The sequence below is a fragment of the Pongo abelii genome, chromosome 5, assembly GCF_028885655.2.
Source record: "Pongo abelii isolate AG06213 chromosome 5, NHGRI_mPonAbe1-v2.0_pri, whole genome shotgun sequence".
Lineage (NCBI taxonomy): Eukaryota > Metazoa > Chordata > Mammalia > Primates > Hominidae > Pongo > Pongo abelii.
The window spans coordinates 137,466,978-137,492,822 of NC_071990.2; the positions used below are offsets into that span (position 1 = coordinate 137,466,978).

Here is a 25,845-nt window from a genome sequence, read left to right on the forward strand (position 1 = left end):
CACAATATGTGAGAGTATCCATTTCTCTACAGTCTTGAAAACATTTGTTATTGCCAGACTTCTAAATTTTGTGAAATTGATGAGTTGAAAATAAACCTCATTTTATCTTTAATTTGCTTGCTTCTGATCACAGCTATGGTTAAATATGTTTTCTATGTTTATTGACCATTCAGATTTTTCCTCTTCTATGAATTGCTTGCTCATGTACTTTATCCATTTTTCTATTAGATTTGTTATGTTCTCACTGATTTGAAAGATTTATGTATATATTCAAGTACTAACGCTTTGTCAATATACTCATCATACAACTGTGGCCTGTTCTTAAATAACTGATTGTATCTCTACAGGAATCTGCCTTGCACAAAAGTTTTAACAAGCAAGTTAAAACTAAGGTATAGATAAGAAAGTTGATATTTCCGTGAGTCTGTGAGTTCAGGAAAAGCATTAGGAATGCCAGTTTTTCATTATTTATCTACTTGTTTTTCCTTCCAAGTTCAGAGGGATAAAGTATAGGCCACCTAGCTTTATGTTTGATAGTATCTGTGCTTTGCAGAGTGGGTAGTGTAGAATAATATGGGAGATGAATAAGGACCAACTTTGAGAATAATTAGCCGCAGATTATTGGGCCTAATAGATTGCATATCTTCCACTGAAATAGAAACTGTTTCAAACCAAATGCCCCTCTAGTTGTGACTTCACAAGCGAGCACACAGAATCCACTCTATGCAGGGGCATAAGGCATGCAGAAACAATCTATTCCAACTTATCCCTCAAATATTTTACTACCAGGCAAGTCTCTGCTCATGACATAAGTCCCTAGACTCAGGTAACCAGTGAAAACAAAAGTAGAATAATGTTATGGTAATGTCGGGTCACATGGATATATTGCCTTGGGAATCTTGATATGAAATCTTAAAATAACCATGGCTATCTTTCTATTTCAGAGGTGTGGCGAAATCTTGTTTGAGAACCCCGATCAGAATGCCAAATGTGTTTGCATGCTGGGTAAGAAGGCTTCTCATTTTAAATATATTTAGCATGTCGATGTCATGTGGAGTTATTGTTCTGTTGCCTTTTTGACTGTCTCTCATTCTGTTTTGAAGAGGCTGATAGGTTCTTTTATGGTTATACAGACAGCTATAACACATTTATATGTGTAACACTTGATGATGAGAAAAGGTTCTGATTTTCTTAATTGTCAGTCAGTCAAGGGCCGTGCTTCTGAGTCTTTCAAAAATTTTCTTGGATCATCAGCATAACATAAAATTAGGTGGTTTGTATTCAGGCAGCTATGATGAAAAGGTAAGAACCACATTGTAATTCCTAAACCAAAGATGGATGATAAGATAGTTAAGTAAATTATTAAGTCCTTACATCACAGTACAAAACCCTTACTTAGAATTTCTGGAAGAAATGTATATTTGAACTACTGTAATCTGAAGTCAGTACAACTATTATCCACACAGCATTTGTAACAAAATAACAACATTGTAATGAATAATCATTTGTTCTTGTAGGATGATATATCATCAATGCCTTTGACAAACTCTTTTAATATATACTGTTAGGTAATGAAGTTGGTATTATTTTCCTCATTTTATAGGTTAGAAACAATTATAGAGAATATAAGTGATGCACTTAACCTCAAAGTGAGAAATGGTCCAAATCATGATATGAAAGTTTCTAAACAGTAAAATTTTAGGTCTAGTGTTTAGATCTTATTTAAGCCACTAAACTATGTCCAATAAAGTTGCAATTCATTATAGTAATAGAAGTAAACAGTAGCATGGATAAATAAAAATAATTTCTAAATTTTATTTTCACCAAATTTTTACCTTTGTAGATTCTAACCTTGAACTATATTAATAAGCAAAGAACAAAATTATTCATTTTAGCATTTTCCATTTACTCTGCCCACTTCATATATTGACAGTCTAAATCATTGGTGAAAAGCAGACAGCAAGATACATAGAGGCAGGCAAAGATCTTGGTAATTTATAATTCAAAATAATCATGTAACAAATAATCAAAGGTGGTACATGACTTAAGAAACAAACAAAAACCAGACATCATATTTTTCTAGCCTTCTAATCTTTAATTCTTTACTAATTTTTAAATCTCTCTTTGCAGTTCTATGTTTTTATTTTAATTAAGATGGTGGCTATATAGTAATACATTCATTGAAAAATCAACGTTTTACTAGAAGCACATGAACAAAGAATATAGCATTGCATCCATACACCCATTTCAAATATCCAATATTCCTTCCCCTTGAAAGTGTGAAATGAAAATGTCTCCAAAGTTCTAATATTTCAGGTACTAGATAGATAGATAGATAGATAGATAGATAGATAGATAGATAGATAGATAGATGGATAGACAGACAGACAAAACAGGTACAGATGGAAGCAGAAAAAAAATCCTTTGTTACGCCATGTGTCCCAATTTTGGATTTGGGAAACTGTTTTACCACCACATCAAATAATCTATTCAACAATTAACTCATTTAATTTTCCACAATAACAAGATGAGGTTGGTGCTATTGTTATCTTCATTTTATAAATAAGGAAATTGAGGGAAATGGTCTAATACTGCAGGTACCTTACTACCACTGAAATATTATTTGATTGTAGCTTTCACCTGGTCTAGTAACTTGAATCAATGTTTAATTCATGATAATTTTAAGCACATGAATACATCATCCATTTTGACTGAATGTTTCTGTGTCCTGTCTTCCATGTAAGTTGCTTGATTAGTTTATAGCTAGGAGAACAGCAAGAGACTTTCTACTACTGCCTATAGATTTGAATTCACTTAAAGTAAGATCAATTATCTTTCCATCTCTTCTATATTATATGGTATGGTTTATATAGCTGCCAGAAAACAATCCTGACAGCCAAATGTGTCTCTAACGAATCTGCCAGATTGCACAAAATTCTAAAATTAGAAATGTATTTATATAAATCAGTTTTATGTTGCTACCACTGTCATAATAACTACAGTTAATTGAGCACTTAATATGTGGCAGGTGAAATCCATCCCAAACACCTTACATAATTAGATCATTTATTCTAAGTAAATTAAAATAAGCCCTGTCTTTCAAAATATAGATATTTCTGGCAATAGAAGAGTTTTAATTAAGCTGCTACTGGTTATTAACCTTGTAGATTTCATTAGTTTGTTAGATTTCCCTTTTTTCATAATACAGAACTAAATAATAAAAGGAACTGTGAGAATGGAAGTTTTTATTAGTTTCAGGACACATAGGAATAACAAGTATACATTTTACCTTTAAGATAGACAGTAAATAATTAATGACTGTTCAAAGATAATATTATGCTTAGTGAGTTTGAGTTGCTCACATAGTGAAAACTGTGCCCTTGAGGAGCTTATATTTAAGAAAGCTTAGATTTTTTAAGAGAATTGCTGCAACTTTTAATTCAGACACTTATGAAGTCCTTTGAAATCTTAGATGGAAGAATACCAAAATAAAATCATTATGGATATCAATACACATGGATCAACCCCATCATTAACATACATCCACCTGAAGCCCAAGGACTGCCACTTCACAGCAAAATGATCCTAGATGATAAAAGAAAGAAGTAAAGTTTAATGGTTTATTCACTTAAAATAAACAAGAGAAATCAAGTTATGAGCACGTAAGTCCCTAAAACTGAGACCACATCTTGTAGTTCTTCAAGAAAGAACATCTATATTAACACAAAAAGTACCTCTTCACCACTGTCTAAGGTATTAATTAGTTTGTTGCTATCTTCAAAAGGAATCTCAGATAATGTTCTTATGATTTCCTAAAGCATTTTTTGAGAAAACTTTACATCTCACACAACAAAGTATAAGGAGTCTCTGATATTGTAAAGGACTATTGTGTTTTATAAGCACTGCCAACCACAAATGTAGTTTTTATTTTTGTAGGTAATTTTATAACATTTTTATGAATAAATCTAAATTTCTAAATGAGAAAACAAAATATATGGGGCCACCTCAAAATTCAGATCCCTGATGGGGGCCAACCTGAGACATCCTCATCTTTAACTGGTCAAGCCCTTGGCTCACTCCCCTGGAAACCTCCCTCTCTACCCACTCACACTCCAGGTTTGGGTGCCTGCTGGATCCTATCTGTGTGCTGGTTTCAGCACAGTTGGGGTGGAATCTGGAGAAGGGTCGCTAGCCAGGGACTCCATTTGCATTTCCTTCTCTTCCACTGGCAAGTCCCCAGATCATTCTGAAAAGTACTCTTTTTATGCTTTGTGTTGTCTACCTCACGACTTCCATGAATAAGCCATTCTTACAGAAAATCACACTTCTGACTCATCCCGTTAAATGAGACATAAGTGTAAAATTCACCTTGAGTTACTCTGGTGCTCCGGATTCAATGCAGCTTTAAATGGAACCAAACTACTGTCATGTATGGGTCTTGCAGGGAATTATTTCTGGCTTCAGGAGAATAGCTCATGTTGGATATGAAGGTAAATACAGGTGTACTGCAGAGCTGACTACAAGGAGTGTTAACTATTCATTCCTTACAATTGTTCAGAGAGAGCAAATGTGGGTGATCAAGTTAAACACCAAATTGTAATACATGTTGCTTTCTTTTTTCCTTCAGGCTTAGGGCAATGTGTGTAGAGCTTCTGCCTCCCTGTCCTCCCCTCTCCACCTCCCTTTTTGTAAATTTAGCCATAAGATTTCACTCAAGTTCAAATTGGCCTCAGAAGTTTATATAATTATATCAATGGATATACAACTGTATAGCAAGACTTTTACCTTCTTCAGGTCTCATGAACAGATACTAAAAGAAAGAGGAAGTGGAAGAGACATTATCTCTCATTGTATAATTAATGCATGAAGTATGGCAAGTTACAAAAAAGAGTTTACTTTTCAAAAGCATAATGAAAACTGTTTGGCAAAAAGAGCCCAGAGTATTTAAAGAAATTATGTAAAATGATCAGTGTTGATTCACTTCTCAGTTCATTTGTGAACCTTGCTCTGTGAAATGATAAATCATGGGAAAAGAAACTTTCAAGAAGATATTGCTGATCAGATTTAGTGCTTCTGGGTATTTTCTCTTTTTCTTATTATTAGAATGGGATTTTTTCTAATTATAAGCCTTAATTTTTAATTTATGATATTTTGTTGGCTCAATTTCTCCATCCTCTTTATCAAGGTTTAATTTTTTTTAATTTGAAATTTTCATTGGCCCTGTTTTTGTCTCATGTATGATTTCTTTCATGCCGATGAGTGTCATGACTATTAGAATGTACAATAAGCACTTTCTTACCTGCCATAACTTAGAAGGGAGTATTCATATTAGTCAGTTTTCTGGTTGAAAATTATTATAAATGATTTAAATGATTGCTAATCTTCAGAACAACAGAACACCAGAAAATCAATATTTTATTAACGCTCAACATAGGCATAGAGGGACTTGCTTTGTAGCACTAGCTCTGAAAAAATTAACTGTGTACTCATAGAAGTTGCTTCATCTCTCTAGGATTCAATTCATAGTTTTCCTGCAAAGTGGAAATAAAAACATCTGTCCTTCCTAGCCCAGGGGTTTTTCTGGTGAGAGAATGAGATGTTCTATGAGGAGAAGCCTGTTATGATGTCTGCCCTAAATATTGTGTATGCATCAATAAGTTGATGCATAAATGATAAATAATTGAAAATGTAAAAAGTGATATAAGCAAATATAAATAAGCTAATAAAAATAAATTATTACTGATGATACCAATGGTGTTTAGAAAAGCAATTGGAAAGCTAAAACATTATATGAATATAAGGACAATTTTTTAAATATTAAATACATTCTTCAAAATTGCATGGTGCCTCCAGGGTAGAACGAGACCTTCATCTAATTTTAATTAATCGGGTGTGCATCAAGCACCTACAAGGTCGTGTGCTTACCGTTGGGAATCCAAAGACCAGTGGGGCATAGAGTCTGCCCTTAGAGGGTTTATTGTTCAGCAAGAGATTCAGGTCTTGAAGCCCAATGTATGCAACACCAGCTCGACAGATAAAGGCTACAGAAGAAATAAAGATAAACTATACTGGGACTTCAAAACATGGATAGAGTGCATATAGCAGGGATGTGAAGAACTCATCTATTTAGATATGAAAGTTGAGAAGGTAGCAGCACTCTAGATCGATGCAGGACCACTCTAAAAAGCCCAGAGATAAACTGGGGAGTGTTTCTGGGGCAGTGTTTCAGGCCACGAGGTAGATGAAAGAATAAATTGAAAAGAAATTTGAGACCTGATTATAGAGAGCTTTACTGTCATCATTGGCCCTAAAAAGGACAGAAGTACCGGGTAAAAGAGAGTTCTGGTCTCTTTTATTTAGTTAGTTAGAGAGTCTTTTCGATTTAGTTATAGCGTATCAGAGAATACTCTATAAGCTCTTAGGTACTGGGTAGTATTAAATACAGCCATTCATCAGCTACTTGTGAAATTAAATAATTTTAAACCAATGCATATTTAACCCAATGTGTATCTGACAACCTGAATTCTGGTTTGATTTTTTTAAAAAACATGTTAATTCTATTTTTCCTCTTGATATCAAATGTTATAGTATTTTATTAAGCAACAAGACAATATTTTCATCTGTGACAGTAGAGAAAAATGATTTTTTTCACTTTTTTGGAACTTTGTCAGCTAATAAAGTTGGGAGTTATTTTATATCTATATTTTGCTCTTATCACTTGCTTCAGCTTTTGGTTTTTGCATGTGGACACTTATGAGACCTATATATTGTTTCTTAAAAATTAATACACAATCTGTTTTAACCAAAATAAGATTTGGTATCAAAGTAGGCCACTGTGGTGTTGGTAGAAAGAACAGGGCATTTGAAATACCTGGTACCAGCTAATAACTGTGTGAGCAGAGGCATGTCATTTAGGGGTTGTAGACCTGTTTACTCTTCTCTAAAACTGAATAATAAGCAATAATAACAGTATTATTGTCTACCTTATTAGGGCTGTTGAGGATTACATGACAATAAATATTAAAACATTCAGTGAACTTTTAGAAGTACTATAAATATAAGTATTATTTTTATTAATACTAATACTCAATTTTTTCTAAGTCCTTGCACTTCATTTTATATTAGTAGTATTTTTATAGCAAATTGACAGTATTGTAGATTTTAAATATTAAACTATCTCAATTTGGTTCAAGTGAATAGATATTTTCAAGCACATGTTGGCAATTTAGTAATGAACATCCTCATAGGTTATGAAAGAAATATTATTGTAAAGATTATTTTGCGTGCACTTGACTTTACAAGTAAAGTCCGTGTTGAAAGACGGAAGTTTTCAAGTTGCTTGATTTTGATTTATTAAGGTTAGAATGCCTCAGGAATTTGAATTAATTTTAACTTACACTTTCAAATCTCTTCATTGCTGTCACTTGGATTCATCAATTCACTCTCTCTATATGCATGCTCAGAGAGCAAAATTGCTGAATGATATTTTTTTACTCTGCCCAAAGAGGGTAAATTGAACCTGGATATTCCCAAGGGAGGATGGTAGGAGCATCATTCCCCATCACTCACCCAAGGCCCTGTCTTGTTTTACTTTTCATTGCACTTATCACTAAAGGACATATTTTCTATTTGTCCATCACTGTTCCCCAGCCTTGCCCTGCAACACACCCATACACGCAGAATGTGATTATCACAGAAGTAAGGAGTCCATTTCATTCACTGTTGAGTATCCAGCATCTGGAACATCTAGCTGCCCAGCCCCTAAGAGGAACTCACTATTTGCTGAATGGATACATGCTGATGTGTTTGTGAGAACAGCAGAGTCATCTGGAGTCCATCTCTCGAGTGTGTCAAAGATGGGTTGGCCTAGTATTTAAAACTCTCTGCTAACATAGCCAAGGCCATGGGTCAGCTCCTACATGAACTAACTGGTGGCTTCCCAAGCACACTACTCCATGTTACAAGATAAGAAAAAGTGGTTCCCTTCAAATAGGCAATGAGGAACTATCTTAAGAGGGAGATTAACAAGCATTCATTGAGCACAGCTGTATGCCCAACGCTCTGCTAGGAGTACTCTGAAAGTTCATATAATAATGAGCAAGGTAGAATCCCTATTGCCACAGAGTATATTCTTGGGCAGATGGAGCATTGTGCTGAGAATACAGGAAGAGGCCCATTATTTTGTCTTCTCATGTTTATGGGAATACACAGAAAATTATTTCACCTCGAGGTTTATGGTTTAAAAGGCATTCTGCATTATCCTACTGCCTTTTAAAATTTTGGAAGTCAATATTGCTTTGTGTAAGAAAAACAAGTTTCCTAGCTTGAAGGTTGCTTTCTGTGGAAGGTGGCAGCATTTCCACAGCAACAGAACACCTCATTTTTGAATGCAGCTGGAAGCCAGGGCTCAGATGAGAACTAGCTGCAGAATAACAACACAAGCAAAGTTCAAACTATCAGAACTGAAGTTGTCAAGCCCAAAAGTGATAGAAGTGTCAGTCTTGTATTGAATTAGCTTCATTTTCTGTCTGAAGGTAGAAAAAGGGAATTCAATGAGACCCATCAGCCTTACACAAAGCTACACTTCAGAAAACATGTTCAATCAACAAACACTTTATAGATACACATTGTGTGCCAGAGTAGGGATGCAAAGATATTGAAATTCTATCCTCAGCAAGCTCCCAATCTAGTGACACAGGGACAACCACACAAACAATGACAACATAGCATGATAAACCACAATCAGGAGAGCCCAGGTCTTATGGGAAGGGGAAGGGTGGAGTGGCATCAGGAAAGGCCTTGTGCAAGACACGGTAAGGAGTTGAGTGTCAAAGAGAAGCTCCAGACAGCCCTGGAGCTTGCGCTGAGGACAGCCCGTTGGGAAAGGTGTTGCTGGTATTTCTAAGAGCAACGGGTACCAGCAGCTTAATGTGACCAATTAAAAACTGTAAGAAAGTCTTTATGCCTGGAAAATAGAATAAGAGGAATGAGATAAGACAATCGAGTGTGGACAGGAAGGCAGGAGAGATTATGAAGAGCCTTGTAATAGGACAAATAACCATTGAAAGATGTTTAAGCAGAGGAGCTACAAGGTGAGATACATACTTTAGACAGATCATCTGTTTAGAGTGGAGAATGCACAGGAGGAGGATATCACTGAAGAAAGACTAGTTTAGGGAACAGTGGTATCTATCAGGTGAGAAATGATGAGTCCTACCTGAATTCAGACAGTGTCAGAGAGAACAGAAGGTGCAAAATACAGGAAACTTTTCAAGAGGGTGATAGAACTCTACAATGGGTTGAGTGTATGAAATGTTATTAAACAGATCGAGATACTGCCCTGTCCTGCAAAGAAGAGTCCAAGAGAATTGAATTTGCATGGGGTGGGGGTGGTGGGGAGAAGTTAAATTTTAGACACAGTAAATTTGAGATGCCCAAGGAACTCTCCACTGCAGCACAGCTCAGAAGGAGGGATCTGCAAGTCAGTGGCGGTGACGACATAACAGAAATGAGATCACCCAGGGAAAGGTGAGGAATGAGATGAGGTTGCACTTTGGAATGCCCAGAAGCATCCCCAAAAGGGTTGGGCAGGTTCAAAAGGAGCCTATGGAAGCCCAACTAGGTAGGAGACTAAAATAGAGTGGGCAGAAAGATAAAGGAAAAGGAGAGAATGGTATCTTAGCCATCTTAGCCAAGAGGAGAGAGTTTCAAAAGGTGGGGCATGATACAAATGTAAAATACTGTAGAGGTCAAATGAGATAAAGCCTAAAAAGTTGCTTGGACTTAGCAACCTGAAGGTAACAACATCAAGAGCATCAGCAGCAGAAGGTGGGGTGAGGTGGTTAGTGTGGAGCCAGGCCACAGGGAGCTGAGGGCACTCTTCTGTCAAGAAATTGGTCTGAGAGGGCTGGGTGCAGTGTGGCTCATGCCTGTAATCTCAGCACTTTGGGAGGCCAAGGCAGGCAGATCACTTGAGCCCAGGAATTCAAAACCAGCCTGGGAAACATAGCAAGACTCCATCTCTACAAAAAATACAAAAATTAGCCTTGAGGTGATGGCACATGCCTATAGTCTCAGCTACTCAGGAGGCTGAGGTGGGAGGATCCATTGAGCCCAGGAGGTCAAGGCTGCAGTGAACCATGATGGCACCACTGTACACTCCAGTCTGGGTGACAGAGCAAGACCCTCTCAAAAAAGAAAAGAAAAGAAAGAAAGAGGAAGAGAGAAAGGAAAGAAAGAAAGAAAGAAAGAAAGAAAGAAAGAAAGAAAGAAAGAAAGAAAGAAAGAAAGAAAGAAAGAAAGAAAGAAAGAAAGAAAGAAAAGAAAGAAAGAAAGAAAGAAAGAGAAAGAAAGAAAAGAAAGAGAGAGAAGGAAGGAAAGGAAGGAAGAAAGGAAGGAAGGAAGGAAAAGAAAAGTCAGAAAGGAGGGTGGGGGATATGACAGTACCTCTCAAAGTCTGCCGTCAGGAAGGGTTTCTTAGGATAGGAAAGATTTGAGAATGTTTTGATGGTGAGAGGAAAGAGAAGAACTGGCTGAAGTTTTATGAAGAGAAATGGAGTAGTTGTGAGCCTTAAACCTGCGATTGTGAGAAGATGGTCCCCGTGGGCGAGGAAGCATGGAGATGGAGACAGGTGCGCCTGGGTGCAGCCAGGCAGAGCTGGGAGAGTTTCCATCTGATTGCTTCCCTTCTTTTTAAGAAGGAAATACGGTGTTCTGATGAGCTTAAGGAGAGGAGCAGGTGAATGCAAGCATATAGAACTAGGTTAATTCAAAACTAATGTTACAAGAAATTTAAAAAACTGAATAGAGGTGTTTAAAAAAATGTGGAGCAGTTTTGAGGACCCAACTGAGTTAGACACTGTAAATATCGTGGCCTATTCTTTAAAATTAAAAAATACAGAAAAGACAAACTATGTGTTCTTAACACTCATTTCAAAAGAGTAACTGTCCCATGCTCATAAAGACCCTTCCCTTTATTCTCCTTAACTGCTTCCCGGTCCTTTTCCTATGGCCAGCCAAGGTAATCTGCAAGGGGATGCCTTGACCCCAATTCACAAATCCCTCTCCCTGGTATTGTATGTGTGAAGTTGCTTCTCCACTTCCCCAATGAGCCTGCACATTCCAGGTAATAGGTCTCTGATTTAATTTTCTAGCACCCAGTGTCGGCCTAGAATTCCAAGAAAACACAAAAAATAATTCCTGATGAAGGTAGACGAAATGTGTAAGGTTATATATTCACCCCTAACATTCTCCCACCACCCATGGTGACTCTAGAAGGTTATTTTTTGACCTGTCTTGGCCTAAAAGGGGATGCCTCTACATCCACCTCCCACTTTGTGAAGGAAACCAAAGGTGCTAAGCCATTTGAGCTCTGGATGTACAAATGTCCCCTGAGCTGGGCCCACCCCGTCCAATCACATCAAAACTGCCTCTTCCGGCCAGGAACAGTGGCTCACGCCTATAATCCCAGCACTTTGGGAGGCAGAGGTGGGCGGATCCCCTGAGTTCAGGAGTTCAAGACCAGCCTGGCCAACATGGCAAAACCCCGTTTCTACTAAAATACAAAAAACTAGCCAGACGTGGTGGCACATGCCTGTAATCCCAGCTACTCAGGAGGTTGAGACACGAGAATCACTTGAGCCCAGGAGACAGAGGTTGCAGTGAGCCAAGATCGCGCCACTGCACTCCAGCCTAGGTGACAGAGCAAGACTCTGTCTCAATAAAAGTTAAGAAAACTGCCTCTTCTTCCTCGTCCTCTTTACTTCTGGTTCATTTTCCCCTTCTATAAATTTGATTCAAAACTTCTTGCCTTCAAGATGAGACCATCTAGGAATCTTTGCATACATCAAACTGCACTTTTTAAAATGTTCCAGAGACAATGTCATTTTTAATTTTGACCCCAAAACAATGTTAGGCTTTTTATTGGAAGGAGTATAGATTATAGTTATACTTCATTGTAAATTCATATTTTTTAAACAAATTATTAATATAGGTTCATGAGATCTCAACCTGCCAATCTCAAACCACCTGTCTTAGCAACCATAAATATGAGGTTTTCTAATATTTATAGATTATAAATATTCACAAAATATAGAAATTTTCAGAATGAGACAAATTATGTGTATTACAAAGGATGCACAAGAACAAATTTTGAAGTATTAAATAAATAAATACTTGTTCTCATTACATCAATTGCTATCTTTGAATTGTAGCATTTCTTTTTCATATCTAATAGCCAAAAGATATTTTGTTTCCTTACCAGGAGATCCATTCTAAAGAAGTAGCTAGCTGATGGTATAGAAAGCTCAGTTTTCATAAACCCAACATTTTCCCCTCTCACTGAATAATGCATGTTTTTGTGACTCTAGCATGAACACTATCAAGCTTACTGATTATTTCTTACTATAAAAACCTTAAAGGCAAATCTAAGGATATTTACAAATGAAAACCAAATGTGTAGAATTTTTTTGCCTACTTCAAGGTAGCCAACCACATATGAGCCTAATACATTTGATTTGTAGTCAACATTTTTTACATTGTCTGACTTGTAATTTAAGGAGATAGTTAACATGAAATCTTGGACATTGCCATTTTAGCTTTACCTAAATTCTGGGATTCTGGGAGCTCTAGTTCTTTGTGACACAATAGAAAAATTGAAGACATCATTCTAAACGAGGACCCGACATTCTGAAATATAAGAAAATAGTGCCAGAAATGCTAATAGGATATAGAATTCCATGAAGTTGGTGAATAGCACCAGCCTCATTTTTTCAATGATAATCATATACTACAAATCTGAAAGTTTGCGAATATGAATAATGAATATAAGAAAAGAGTTACTATGTCAAGCTGCTTTCTAAAATTTATGTCGAAATGTAAATTTCAGGAAAAGGCATTTTAATATTTTCTCTTCTTTTAGAAAATCAAGTATTTAAAAAAGAAATTGAACATCTTGGAAGCATATATTGAACTCAAAAATACGTTTTCCTTGTTTCTGAGGAAAAAAATTAGCATCATATTCCTGAATTACTGCATTGTTTATAGAATGGGTTTGTTAATAATTAATTACACCAGGCAGTCTATGGAAAGGTACCTTATTTTGTCTGCTATTTCACGCTTTGTGTCAGGAAAAATCTTCCCTCATGAATCCTGTTTACCAGATGGTTGACTAATGAAATGCCAAGAGGACTCTGGGTAACAGTATATGAATGACTATGATCATGTTTTGTATAATTTAACAGACATTTGGAATATCACAGAGTCTTTTCTTAAAAAAAAAGTTTATATTTTTGGAGACAGGGTCTCAGTTTGTTGCCCAGGCTGAAGTGCAGTGGTGTGATCATAGCTCGCTGCCTCCTGGAAGTCCTGGGCTTAAGCAATCCTTTCACCTGACCCTCCCAAGTACCTGGGACTACAGGTGTGCACTACCACACCTGGCTAATTTTTAAATTTTTTGTACAGATGGGGTTTCACCATCTTGCCCAGGTTGGTCTTTAACTCCTGGGCTCAAGTGATCCTCTTACCTTGACCTTCATAACAGAGTCTTAAGCAAATCTCTGAATATCTGAAGGGGCTTAGTTGTTTCAAATATTGCTTTCATAGGACTTTAAGGTTGCAGTTCAAGTAAGAGGGAGATGATAACTTCTTCTCCCAGACTGGTCTACTTCCTAGGATTCTAAAAATTTGATGGACAGGTCTCCAACATGTGAGCATACAAATTTTTGTAAATTTCTAGGACATAACAATAAATAAAGGATTTTTCCCCTGTAGCAACTGTACTTTGAAAATGGAGAAGTGTTTGACTAAAAACAAAACATGTGACTGCCATGTTTATTTTGTTTACGTTCCTATGGAAAAGTTTCTTAGAAGATCAGTTTCAAATATTAGCATCTTTAAGAGAGAAAATTTTCAATTACTGTATTTAACATTAGTAAGTATGAACCAACAATGTGCATACACATGTGTAAGCTTATATTTACCAATAGCCTGATGTGCCTCAACAATTGAAATGGTAGTTTATATACTTACTGGCACCTCTAATTCTCCTGCTATTCATTTATTTAGCTATTGGTTTATTTTGATTTAAAGTGGGGTTTTTAACTTTTTAATTGAAATACAGCTTAAATTCTGAGAAATGTCTAGTTTTTAAGTGCAGCTCAATGAATTTTTACAAAGTTAACATATCTGTACAAAACCACATGGACCAATACAGATAGTTTCCCTCGTACCGCCTCCTAGATATTACCTCCCAAAGATTTCATTCTGATGCACTGAATTCTATCACTGTTCCCTAATTTTGAAATTTATATAGATGAAATTAAAGAGTATATTCTTTGTCCAGTCTGCCTTCTTTCACTCAACACTGTCTATGAGGTTCATGCATGCTGTTGCATATAGATGTAGTTCATTCCTATTTGTTTCTTTTGCTATAGAACAGAAGTCAGCAAGTCACAGCTCATGTTGCCTCTTTGATTAGAACACAGCCATGTCCATTCATTTACATATTGCCTATGGCTGTTTTCATGCTACAAAATGGTAGAGTTTGGTCATGATAGAGACCATTTAATCCCCAATACCTAACATATTTGCTATGTGTCCCTTCACAGAAAGAGATTGCTGATTACCACTATAGTGTCTAAATATTCTTGTACATGTCTTTTTGTGCAAAAAATTACACACATTCTTTTAAGTATCTACCTGTAATTGCAAATTGCAATTGTTGGGTCATAGAGTGTATATATGTATATATATATATATATATATATATATATATATATATATATATGTGTGTGTGTGTGTGTGTGTGTGTGTGTGAGTGTGTGTGTGTGTGTGTGTGTGTGTGTGTGTAGTTCAGCTTTAATTTATTCTGCCAAAAAGTTTTCCAAACTGGCTATACCAATTTATCCTCCTACCAACTGTGTACAAAAGTCCCACAAATAATTTAACACTCAGTGATTAACTTAAGTAAAAGTTAGAATGCATAATTCATCATTTGACTCAATAAAAACATTTTATGTAATAGCCTCTAATGAAGATCATGATTATCATTTAAGTAAACAAATCATCAGGTGTTACCATCAGGTTGATGATGGTAGTAATAAAATGAGTAAATTTTATTTGCTGATTATCCATGAGCATTAAAGAGTTGATGATGTTTGTTGCATAAACTGAATTAATAGTTATTCTTTGTTGAACACTTGAAAATAAATGTCCCACAAATAATCCTAATAAGTGCTTACTCACCCACAGGGAACTATAAACAAAACCCTGGTTCATAAATAAAAACTGTTTTCTGTCGACCTAATTAATTTTCATTTTTTCTTTCTCAACAAAATATACAATTAACTATATTTTACAGATCTAAAGTTATAATATGGAAAGTTATGATTAAGGGAGTGAGGGCTGAATAGGAGGAACACAGAAGATGTGTGTGGCAGTTAAAATATTCTGTATGATACTGTAATGGTAGATACATTTGTCTATAGTACATGCAACATCAAGAGTGCACTGTGATGTAAACTGTGGATTTTGGATGATAATGATGTGTCAATGAAAGTTCATCAATTATAACAAATGGACCACTCTGATGGGGGAGGTTGACAATGGGAAAGCTTGTGATGTGTGGTATGCAGGGTATATGGGAAATTGCTTCACCTTCCTCTCAATTTTGCCCTAAAAAATCCAAAGACTTAAAAGACTTAAAAAATAATAGTTAAGGCATCATATTTGGAAAAATCAATAGTTTAGTCCTTTACTATGAAATCACATGGCCTAGCATTTCTAAACTTAACCCTCGTGTTGTTTCATGGACTTTATACATACTTGCTCTAGGAATGAGACAGCAAAGTGTTTTCAATTGGCCTTTTTTATCAGTTTCTCTCAGTATTGGGTATGTGCAGGTGGGGAGGGTCACCTTTAGCTAGTATCAGAATCGAGTTGAATGCGAGAATTATAAATTTCCAATAAAAAAATTCAAGAAGCGTTTTTGCTCCCAGGTGGTAAAATCATGCATATTTTTTATTTCCCTTTTTTTGTCTCTTTATATTTTCCAAGTGTTCAACAAAATGTGGTCATTCATTTTTCTAATAAAAGAGATTTTAGGTTATTTCTCTGATTTCTAAGAGTACAAAGAGTGTTTCTTATTGTTTGTTTGCATTACTAAAACCTACATCTCCCAAGTGTAAAGGTTTTGATAACTGACTCCCATGGTGGAATATGCATAAATAGAGAGGTGGTTGTGACTATAACTGTGCCTTAAGGTAACCACTACACGAGTTGCTGCATCTTAGAGATGAGTCAGGGCTTTTATTAAACCTCTCTCACAAAGTCACCTGACCCCAAACAAATGGAATTCCTGAGATCAGCCATCCTTTTGCAGAGGGCATGTGACCCAAAAATCTAGTACCTTGTATCATAGATCAACATGCCGCCCATTGACATCCAGCCCATGACATAGCACAGAAGTTGCAAAACAATAGGAAAGTCAAGTAACTGAGGTTTGTGGTTCTGCGGCAAATGGAAGCCTTCCAGAACCAACACACTAAGAATCTGTTACAGTAGGGATGGGTGGGAGCTCATTGCACAAATGATATCAAATAATATGGAACAAAACACTGTGGAACTTTCTGAGGTTCTCAAAATTGAAACATATAACACAGACACACTACTGCACAAGCATGCACGTGCACATACACACACAGAGACACAGCCTGCCTCTGCCTCAGAGACACCCTCAAGGTGTTATCAATACATGTTTCAATTATGCCAGGGGAATTTACAGTTTTCATTAAGCTAAGAGACAAACAAAAGGCGATTGCACATTTCCAAGTTCAAGATCTCTATTTTCTTCCTTTCTTCTCAAGTTGGACCCAAAAAGCACAGTTTTGTCTGAGGGAATAAAGGTACAGTTATTTTGTGCAACCATTTAGTTTACTTTCACTGTTCAGAGAAGAAACAGAGAGAAATGCTACATAACTCCGAGTGTCCTAAAGTCTGCCTCAAATATATGAAGATCCTGCTGATACAAAACTCTATAAAGAACTACAAATACAGTGTGATTTTCCAAAGACGAGTGGTTATGTATATATGCATGTGTGTATAGAAACTTAAGTGGTAAGAAAAATTTTAATTTGATTTGATTCGTCACATTTTTTCCTGCATTTTTCAACTTTTCTACCATCAACATGTATTACTTTCATAATAGAAAAAATAAACATGAGAAATAACCTGTTGGTAACTTTTTTTAAAAAACATACAAAGGAAAGGTGATTGGCAATCTCATCCTTAGAACACTTCCCTCCTCGGGGAATTCTTTTCATACTTGATTTTTCTTTAGAGTGGCTTTTTTCTATTTTTAATGAAGGGGGCTCCCTCTGCTTCTGTTTTTTCTCTAGAAGGGGATAAAAAGAAATGGGGGAAAAAGCTGAGAGCAGTGTGCAGCTGAGGTCCAGTGAGCTCTAAAGAGGCCCTGAAAGGTTATTCAGGGACAGCATCCTGTTGTAGAACTTTCCCGAGGATCAAGAGACAGGCAAGTCTTTGTTCAGGCTCTATCATCTAGTTCATTGTTCTCTCATTGAAAAATTAAAATGTGTTGTGACCACTTGTTTTTAAAATAAAAAGCTTTTTCTGGGTCTTTTTTTTTTTTTTTTTTTTTTGAGATGGAGTCTTGCTCTGATGCCCAAGCTGGAGTCAGTGGTGCAATCTCGGTTCACTGCAACCTCTGCCATCAGGGTTCAAGTGAGTCTCCTGCCTCAGCCTCCTGAGTAGCTGGGACTACAGGTGCACGCCACCACACCCGGCTAATTTTTATATTTTCAGTAGAGACAGGGTTTCACCATATTGGCCAGGCTGGTCTTGAACTCCTGACCTCAGGTGATCTGCCTGCCTCAGCCGCCTGAAGTGCTGAGATTAGAGGCATGAGCCACCGTGCCCATCCCTCTGGGTTCATTTTTACAGCAAATCATCATACTGGAGGGAAAATCAGTGGCTTCCCAAAAGTATATAGTGTCTTTATTGCACCCATAATCATTGTGACTCCAAAGAGCAGTGTCAAGTAACAATCATATACTAGGATTTCTAATGTACAATTATAAAGTAATGATAAAGAAAAAGTTGATTTGTATAATATTTTGCTTATAATCTGAGCCTGGATAATCTAGAGCTTATGTAATATTCTATAGCTATATGATCTGATAATGATGGATTTGTCCAGTAAAAGTAGGTAATGAGTTCCAACCAAATAGGTGTACTCTTCTAGGCACCAGAAAAACAGTAGTGACTAAAACAGACAAAACTTCTGTCCCAGGAGCTTAGATTCTAGTAGGATGTAGGGGTGCGGTAAATGGACAGTAAACAGTATAAAAAATTAAATTAGATATTGCAGGCTGGGTGCAGTGGCACAGTGGCTCACACCTGTAATCCCAGCACTTTGGGTGCCCGAGGTGGGTGGATCACCTGAGCTCAGGAGTTTGAGACCAGCCTGGCCAACATGACAAAACCCCATCTCTACTAAAAATGCAAAATTAGCTGGGTGTGGTGGCATGCGCCTATAATCCCAGCTACTTGGGAGGCCGAGGCAAGAGAATCACTTGAACCTGGGAAGTGGAGGTTGCAGTGAGCTGAGATTTTGTAATTGCACTCCAGCCTGGGCAAAAAGAGTGAAACTCCATCTCATAAATAAATAAATGAATAAATGAATAAGATATTGCATTGTTTTAGAAGGTGCTGGACTATAAAATAAATAAAGCAGAAGTATCTGTGAGAAATGGAGTAACAGTGGTAAAGGTGGAGGTGAGGGTGCTGATTTGAGAAGGTGAGCAAGGATCTGCTTGTTCAGGAGCAGCAGGATCTGCTCAGGATCTGCAGCAACTGTCCTAGCTAGAAGGCACAGCACCTGCCAAAGCCCTGGAGCAGGAGTGAGCCTGGAGAACCCAAGGAACAAGTGTGGCTAAAGCTGAGTATATTAATCTGTTCTCAAGCTGCTGATAAAGACATACCCAAGACTGGGTAATTTATAAAGAAAAAGAGGTTTAATGGGCTCACAGTTCCACATGGCTGGGGAAGCCTCACAATCATGGCAGAAGGCAAAAGGCACATCTTACATGGTAGCAGGCAAGAGAGAACTTGTGCAGGGAAACTCCCCTTTATAAAACCATCAGATCTTATGAGACTTATTCACTATCATGAGAACAGCATGGGAAAGACCTGCCTTCATGATTCAGTTACCTCCCACTGGGTCTCTCCCATGACACATGGGAATTGTGGGAGCTACAGTTCAAAATGAGATTTGAGTGAAGACACAGCCAAACCATATCACCAAGGAATGAGGATTGGAGAGAAGAAGTCATGGGAGGCAGAATTGAGGAGTCCTCATGAGGACTGTAGATTTATTTTGCATGAGATGAGGAGCCAGAGGAAATTTTTGAACACTGGTGTCACGGGATCTGACTTCCTTTTTGAAATACTGGATATCTTAGGTTGATTTTGAAAATGAATAAAATAAGGAAAAAGTGCCTGCAGTATATTGCCATTGTCCTTAAACAAGCACTGAAAAGATATGTTTAGGGTAATAGCAATAAAGAGATTTAAAGCCATATGTTATATATGCTCCAGATAAGTAATGTGGTAATTAATGTTCATCTAACATAGAAAATTCAACTAGAGGACATATCACTTTAAAGGAGTTAGGACTTAGAAAGGAAAAATGATTGGCAATCTCGTCCTTAGAAAACTCCCCTCCTTGGGGAATTCTTGCTATACATGATTTGTCTTTAGAGTGGCTTTTTTCTAGTTTTAATGAAGGGGGCTACCTCTGCTTCTGTTTTTCTCTGACTCTCTACCTTTCTTAAAGAATAGCTTGGTATCATAGTTAATGGCTGACTCAGGAAACTAGTTTTACAAAAAAACAAAGGAAAGGGAAGCCTCTTCTTTTTCCATGATCTTTAAGGTAGCTGTTTACAAATGCTAGCAGAGTTAAGCAGGCTCCAGAGTCTCTTTATGACAGAGCAGGGACCCTGCATTCTCAGAAAGTTGTCCACTGACAACATTAGTGGTGCCATTGACCTAGGCTAGAATGAGTAGCGCTCCCTAGAGTTGCAACGTGGCAGCCCTGGGCATGAGAGATTGGTTCATCACAGACATCAGGCTTTGGCCTCTCTGATGCCTGTTTTGTCTGAGAACCGTGGACTGACCCAAATACCCTCTCTTTGATTTATTCAGTCAGAAAGTGAGAACACCAGCATTTCTTTACTCCCATCCCCCTTAATTTTATCTCCAAGGAAAAATTTGTGTGAATTTTTAAAGAAAGGCACATCTATACAGAATTTATAAGGTAACTCAGTGAAAAGGAGACCCAAAACACAAAATATAATTGTCCACTCAGTTTGGCCAGCAATTATTGAGCATCTACTGTAATCCTAGAACTATGCTTGGTAGTAAGGATAGGAAGAAATGAGTGTGGCCCCATCTCTCGTGCTCTGTTTTCTAGCATTATACAGTCAGCCCCCTCTGCTCTGCAAGAGAATGAAACAGGACTGGCTCGTTCCCTGCAGTGGCATTGTTTTAAAAACTCATGGATATTCAGGTACACACATCAGCCTGGAACCTGGGCCTCCTCTATGAGTTGTTTCATGCTCATCCTGGTCAAAGCATTGATAGGCCCAGAAAAGTCTATAATGGGTAGATTCAACTGACAGTCTGGAGACCTGATTTTATGTCCTGGCTCCTTCCCCAGATTGTACACCATAATCTCTCTCTGTCTCAAATTCCCCATCCTCCAAACATGTCCAACAACCCGCTATGTAACCCCAACTTTAACTGCATTGCTTATGAGTTTTAATGAAATAACATAATATGAGTAAAGGACACAGGAAAAAAAACCAACTATCTATGCCAATATCAGGCATGTAAAGGGTATGGTCACTTTCTATCAAGAAACCATGGTAGTTGAGTGAACCAAATTTTTCTATAGTGTGCCTTTAGTGAAAAATGACTAGTTGAATAGAATTGCTAGCACCAGAACTTCAGCTTTCAAAATACTAAGCTATTGCTATGAAAGAGACAGTCCTGAAATCTGTGACCTTGGATCAGGCACAACAACCTATCTGCTCTCAGGCACCAAAAGCAGACTTGCCAAGCAAATATTCCTGGAGTCAATTTCCTGATGAATTCTTTAGGATCTATGTCCATAATTGTCCTTCATAAGAATGAGGGATGCTTAATTTTGTAGGATACTAAATGGTTTGGTTTATCTGCTTTCTCCAAAATACATGCTGACACTGTAGGAAAGCTCATGGCTGAATGAATACTGGTATAAGGAGAAGACTAAAGAGGTCATGGGCAAGAGCACATAATAGATATCTACAAGGGGCCAGTGCCACTTGGGCAGGACCTGAAGGCCAACCAAAACTGTGAATCCCCAAGCCAAGGTAGCTGAGAACAGAGAAAGTCAATGACTCCTGTAGAAGCATTCTCTTCATCTCTTTGGAAGCCTTGGCAAGGGTACTGTGGCTTTTGAAGAAAGGTTTGCTTTTTGGCAAAACTGAAACATTTAAATTAATATTGAAACAAATGACACAAGCATCTCAAGTTAAAATAGCTTTGTTAGGAGAACTGGCTAGCCATATGCAGAAAATTCAAACTGAACCCCTTCCTTATACCTTATGCAAAAATTAAGATAGATTAAAGACTTAAATGTAAAATTGAAAACGATAAAAACACTAGAAGAAAGTCTAAGCAACACCATTCAGGACATAGGCACAGGCAAAGATTTCATGATGAAAATGTCGAAAGCAATTGCAACAGAAGCAAAAATTGACCAATGGGACCTAATTAAATGAAAGAGCTTCTCCACAGCAAAAAAAAAAAAACTATCATCAGAGTGAACAGGCAACCTACAGAATGAAAGAAATTTTTTGCAATCTATCCATCTGACAATTCTAATATCTAGAATCTACAAGGAACTTAAACAAATTTACAAGAAAAAAACATTATGAAAGTGGGCAAATGACATGAAAAGACACTTCTCAAAAGAAGATATTTATGCAGCCAACAAACATATGAAAAAAAGCTCGACATCATTGATCATTATAGTAATGCAAATCAAAACCACAATGAGCTACCATCTCAGAACAGCAATTATTAAAAAGTCAGGAAATAACAGATGCTGGTGAGGCTGTGGAGAAACAGGAATGTATTTACACTGTTGGTGGGAATGTAAATTAGTTCAGCCATTGAGGAAGACAGTGTGGTGATTCCTCAAAGACCTAGAACCAGAAATACCATATTTGACCCAGCAATCCCATTACTGGGTATATAACCAAAAGAATATAAATCATTCTATTATAAAAATACATGTACACATATATTCATTGCAGCACCATTCACAATAGCAAAGATGAAATCAACCCAAATGTCAATCAATGATAGACTGGATAAAGAAAATGTGGTACATATACACCATGGAACACTATGCAGCCTTAAAACGGAATGAGATCATGTCCTTTGCAGGGACATGGATAGAGCTGGGAGCCATTATACCCAGCAAACTAACACAGGAACAGAAAATCAAACACTGAATGTTCTCACTTATAAATGACAGCTGAACAATGAGAATACATGGACACATCGAGGGGAACAACACACATTGGAGCCTCTGGTGGATGGTATGGAGTGGGGGGGTTGGGTGGAAGGGAGATCATCGGGATAAACAGCTAATGTATGCTGGGCTTAATACCTAAATGATGGGTTGATAGGTGCAGCAAACCACCATAGTACACGTTTACCTATGTAACAAACCTGCACATCCTGCACCTATATCCTGGAACTTAAAATAAATACAAATTTAAAAAATAATAAAATAGCTTTGTAATATACATTTCACATATTAAAATATGCATTTTTCTAGGGATAGCTTTGAAAAGACACTTCTCTATAATGAGGAATGAATCAGAGCTTGTTAGCATGAAATCATATTTCAGGGTCTTCCTTGGCTCATTAGACAGCAAAAGGTCTCATAGATCAAGAGATAAGGTCACTAGCTTGTAAGTAAACCTTGAAATGTTGCCATCATTTGTGTTGAGTTTACTGACAAAATTTTACAATAAGGTTGGACCTTTAAAATTTTCTTTGATTTCAAGAACTTCAAGTTCAGAATCTCCAGCCAGTACCTGCCATACAGTGAAATCATTATTAAGCATATATGATTTCATGTTGCTTTGGAAAGTTTAGTCAGAATTGTCTGTTGATCATTCTGAGCCATTGTTTTTTTAACCACACATCTACAACCATCTGATCTTCAATAAACCTGAGAAAAACAAGCAATGGGGAGAGGATTCCCTATTTATTAATGGTGCTGGGAGAACTGGCTGGCCACATACAGAAAACTGAAACTGGACCCCTTCCTTACAACTTATACAAAAATTAACTCAAGATGGGTTAAAGACTTAAATGTAAATCCCAAAACTATAAAAACCCTAGAAGAGAATCTAGGCAATACCATTCAGGACATAGGTACAGGCAAAGATTTCATGATGAAAACATCAAAAGCAAAAATTGACAAATGGGACCTAATTAAAGAGCTTCTGGGCAACAAAAGAAACTATCATCAGCGTCTGAGTCATTTTTAATGTACTGTATAATGGAAAAGGACTCCATGGCTATTCAGAGATGAAGGAAGGAAATGAGATGATAAGGAAAGGGAAAATAACACAGGTGGGGAAATGATGAAGATGGTGTTGAACTAGTGAAGTGCCATGCTATAGCCAACAGTTGACAAGAGTGTTTTACTAGAGAAAATAATGATTGAGTCAGTGCAAAAAAAGTGACCTTTCTCATATCAAAAATCCAGCAATTTATTGTTTCAGTAAATATTTATTGAGTATCTAATACGTGCCAGCCATTCTTCTTTACCTGGGTGGAAATAGCAGTAATGAAAATAAACAAAATCACTTGGGTCTCATAAAGTTTACACTTCATTGGTAGAGATAAATAAAGTCAGGCAAACACATACTTAAATCATTTCAGGTCGTGATACAGACTATGGAGAAAAGCAAAGCAGGATGAGGGGACAGGGAGTGACATTGTGGTGGCAGATGGGTAGCTTTTGTACAGAGGCTGGTCTAAGAAGGCATTCCAGGCAGAGAGGGCAACAGGTGGAACAAGAGGAAGGCCAGAGTGTGGAATGGGATGAATAAGAGGAAAAGCAGTAGGAAGAGATGAGTTCAAAGACCCCAGTGGGGCAAAATTATGTGGGGTCCTCTAGGCCAGTGCTTCCCAAACTTTAACACGCATGCAAATCACCTGGGAATATTGCTAAAATGCTGATTTTGAATCAGGAAGTCTGAAATGGGGCCTGAGATTAGGTCTAATTAACAAGTTCCCACTGATGCTGATAATGCCAGTCCCCAGAATACATTGTGAAGAGCCAGTTCCGAATCCATAATGGAGAGTTTAGATTTCATTCTATTATATGTGCAGTGTTCTGAACAAGGAGTGGCATAACTTATATTTTTAAAGAGATCACATTTGCTTTTGTATGGAAAATAGATTCTACATGGGCACTGGGAAAGAACTATGACATTCGTCAGGGCTGGAAATTAGTGGTTTGGCCTAGGGAGACTGTAGTGGGGCAGCGAGACGTTTGGATCCAGGCAATATTTTGAAGGTAGATCTGATAATATTTGCCAATGAATTGGATGTAGTAAACAGAAGAAAAGAGGGAAGCCTGCATCCTTGGCTTAAGCAACTGAATAATGGTGATGTCATCAGCTGAGATGGGAAGAGGGGGTAAGGGATAGTGGATGGCATGGCAGCAGAGCAGGTGGGGGTATGGATTTAGTTGTGTCCTGCCAAGATTCCGATTCTGAAGTCCTAATCCCCAGTACCTCAGAATGTGATCTTTTCTAGAGCTAGCCATCTTTACAGAGGTAATCAAGTTAAAATGAGATAATTAGAATGGACCCTAATGCAATATGACTGACGTTCTTATAAAAAGGGGAAATTTGGATACACAGACACACATATACACATCTTCACGCAAACATGAAGGCAGTCAACGACAAGCCAAAGACAAAGGCCTGGAACAGATGCTTCTCTGAAGGAACCCTCAGAAGGAACCAACCCTACCAATACCTTGATCTTAGACTTCTAGCCTCCAGAACTGTGAGAAAATAAATGTATGTTGTTTAAGCCACTTAGTTTGTGGTGCTTTGTTACAACAGCCCTAGCATCCTAATATAGTAGTGGGAAAGAGAGATTGCTCTTTTAGGCAGACCCTGTCAGAGAAAGAGTCAATTTTAATGATCAGGGGAAGGAGCTTTCCAGAAAGAGAGAGCAGCATGTGAGCATGTGTGAAAGCTGTGATATAGGAACAGATGGTGTAGAATAAAAATTTCATTTTGAACCCAAAAAGTAGTGACATTACTGAATTGGAGTGTTAAAATAAAAAATTCAATGGACTAGAATTCAAAAGACATTGGTATGAGTTCTAACTCTGCCACTTACTCGTTGTATATGGTTAAGCAAGTGCCTTACACTCTTTGACCCTTAGTTTCCTCACTGGAAATAAACTACCCATGGCACCTATCCACCAGGCTGCTGTGAAGTCCAAATAAAATAGAAATACATGTGAAAGTACCTTACAAAGTATGAAACCTTATGTGAATTTAGTTGTGGCAGCTGTTTTCTCATTGTTGCTGTGGCTGGTGTTATTGTTCCAGCCATAATAGATAATAATGTGCATAACGCTATAGTAAACAGGGATGTGCTGGGCACAGTGGCTTATGCCTGTAATCCCAGCACTTTGGGAGGCAGAGGCAGGCAGATCACCTGAGGTTGGGAGTTCAAGAC

At 37.4% G+C, this 25,845-nt stretch overlaps 1 protein-coding gene across 1 annotated transcript in view; it reads left to right on the forward strand.

The window, feature by feature from the left end:
- The window catches only part of PDE7B (phosphodiesterase 7B), a 339,241-nt gene that overhangs the window by 94,235 nt on the left and 219,161 nt on the right, over positions 1-25,845 (forward strand). The window contains exon 2 of the mRNA XM_002817399.4: positions 945-1,005. Within this exon, the coding sequence (XP_002817445.1) occupies positions 945-1,005 (61 nt within the window). The remainder of the gene's footprint in view (positions 1-944; positions 1,006-25,845) is intronic.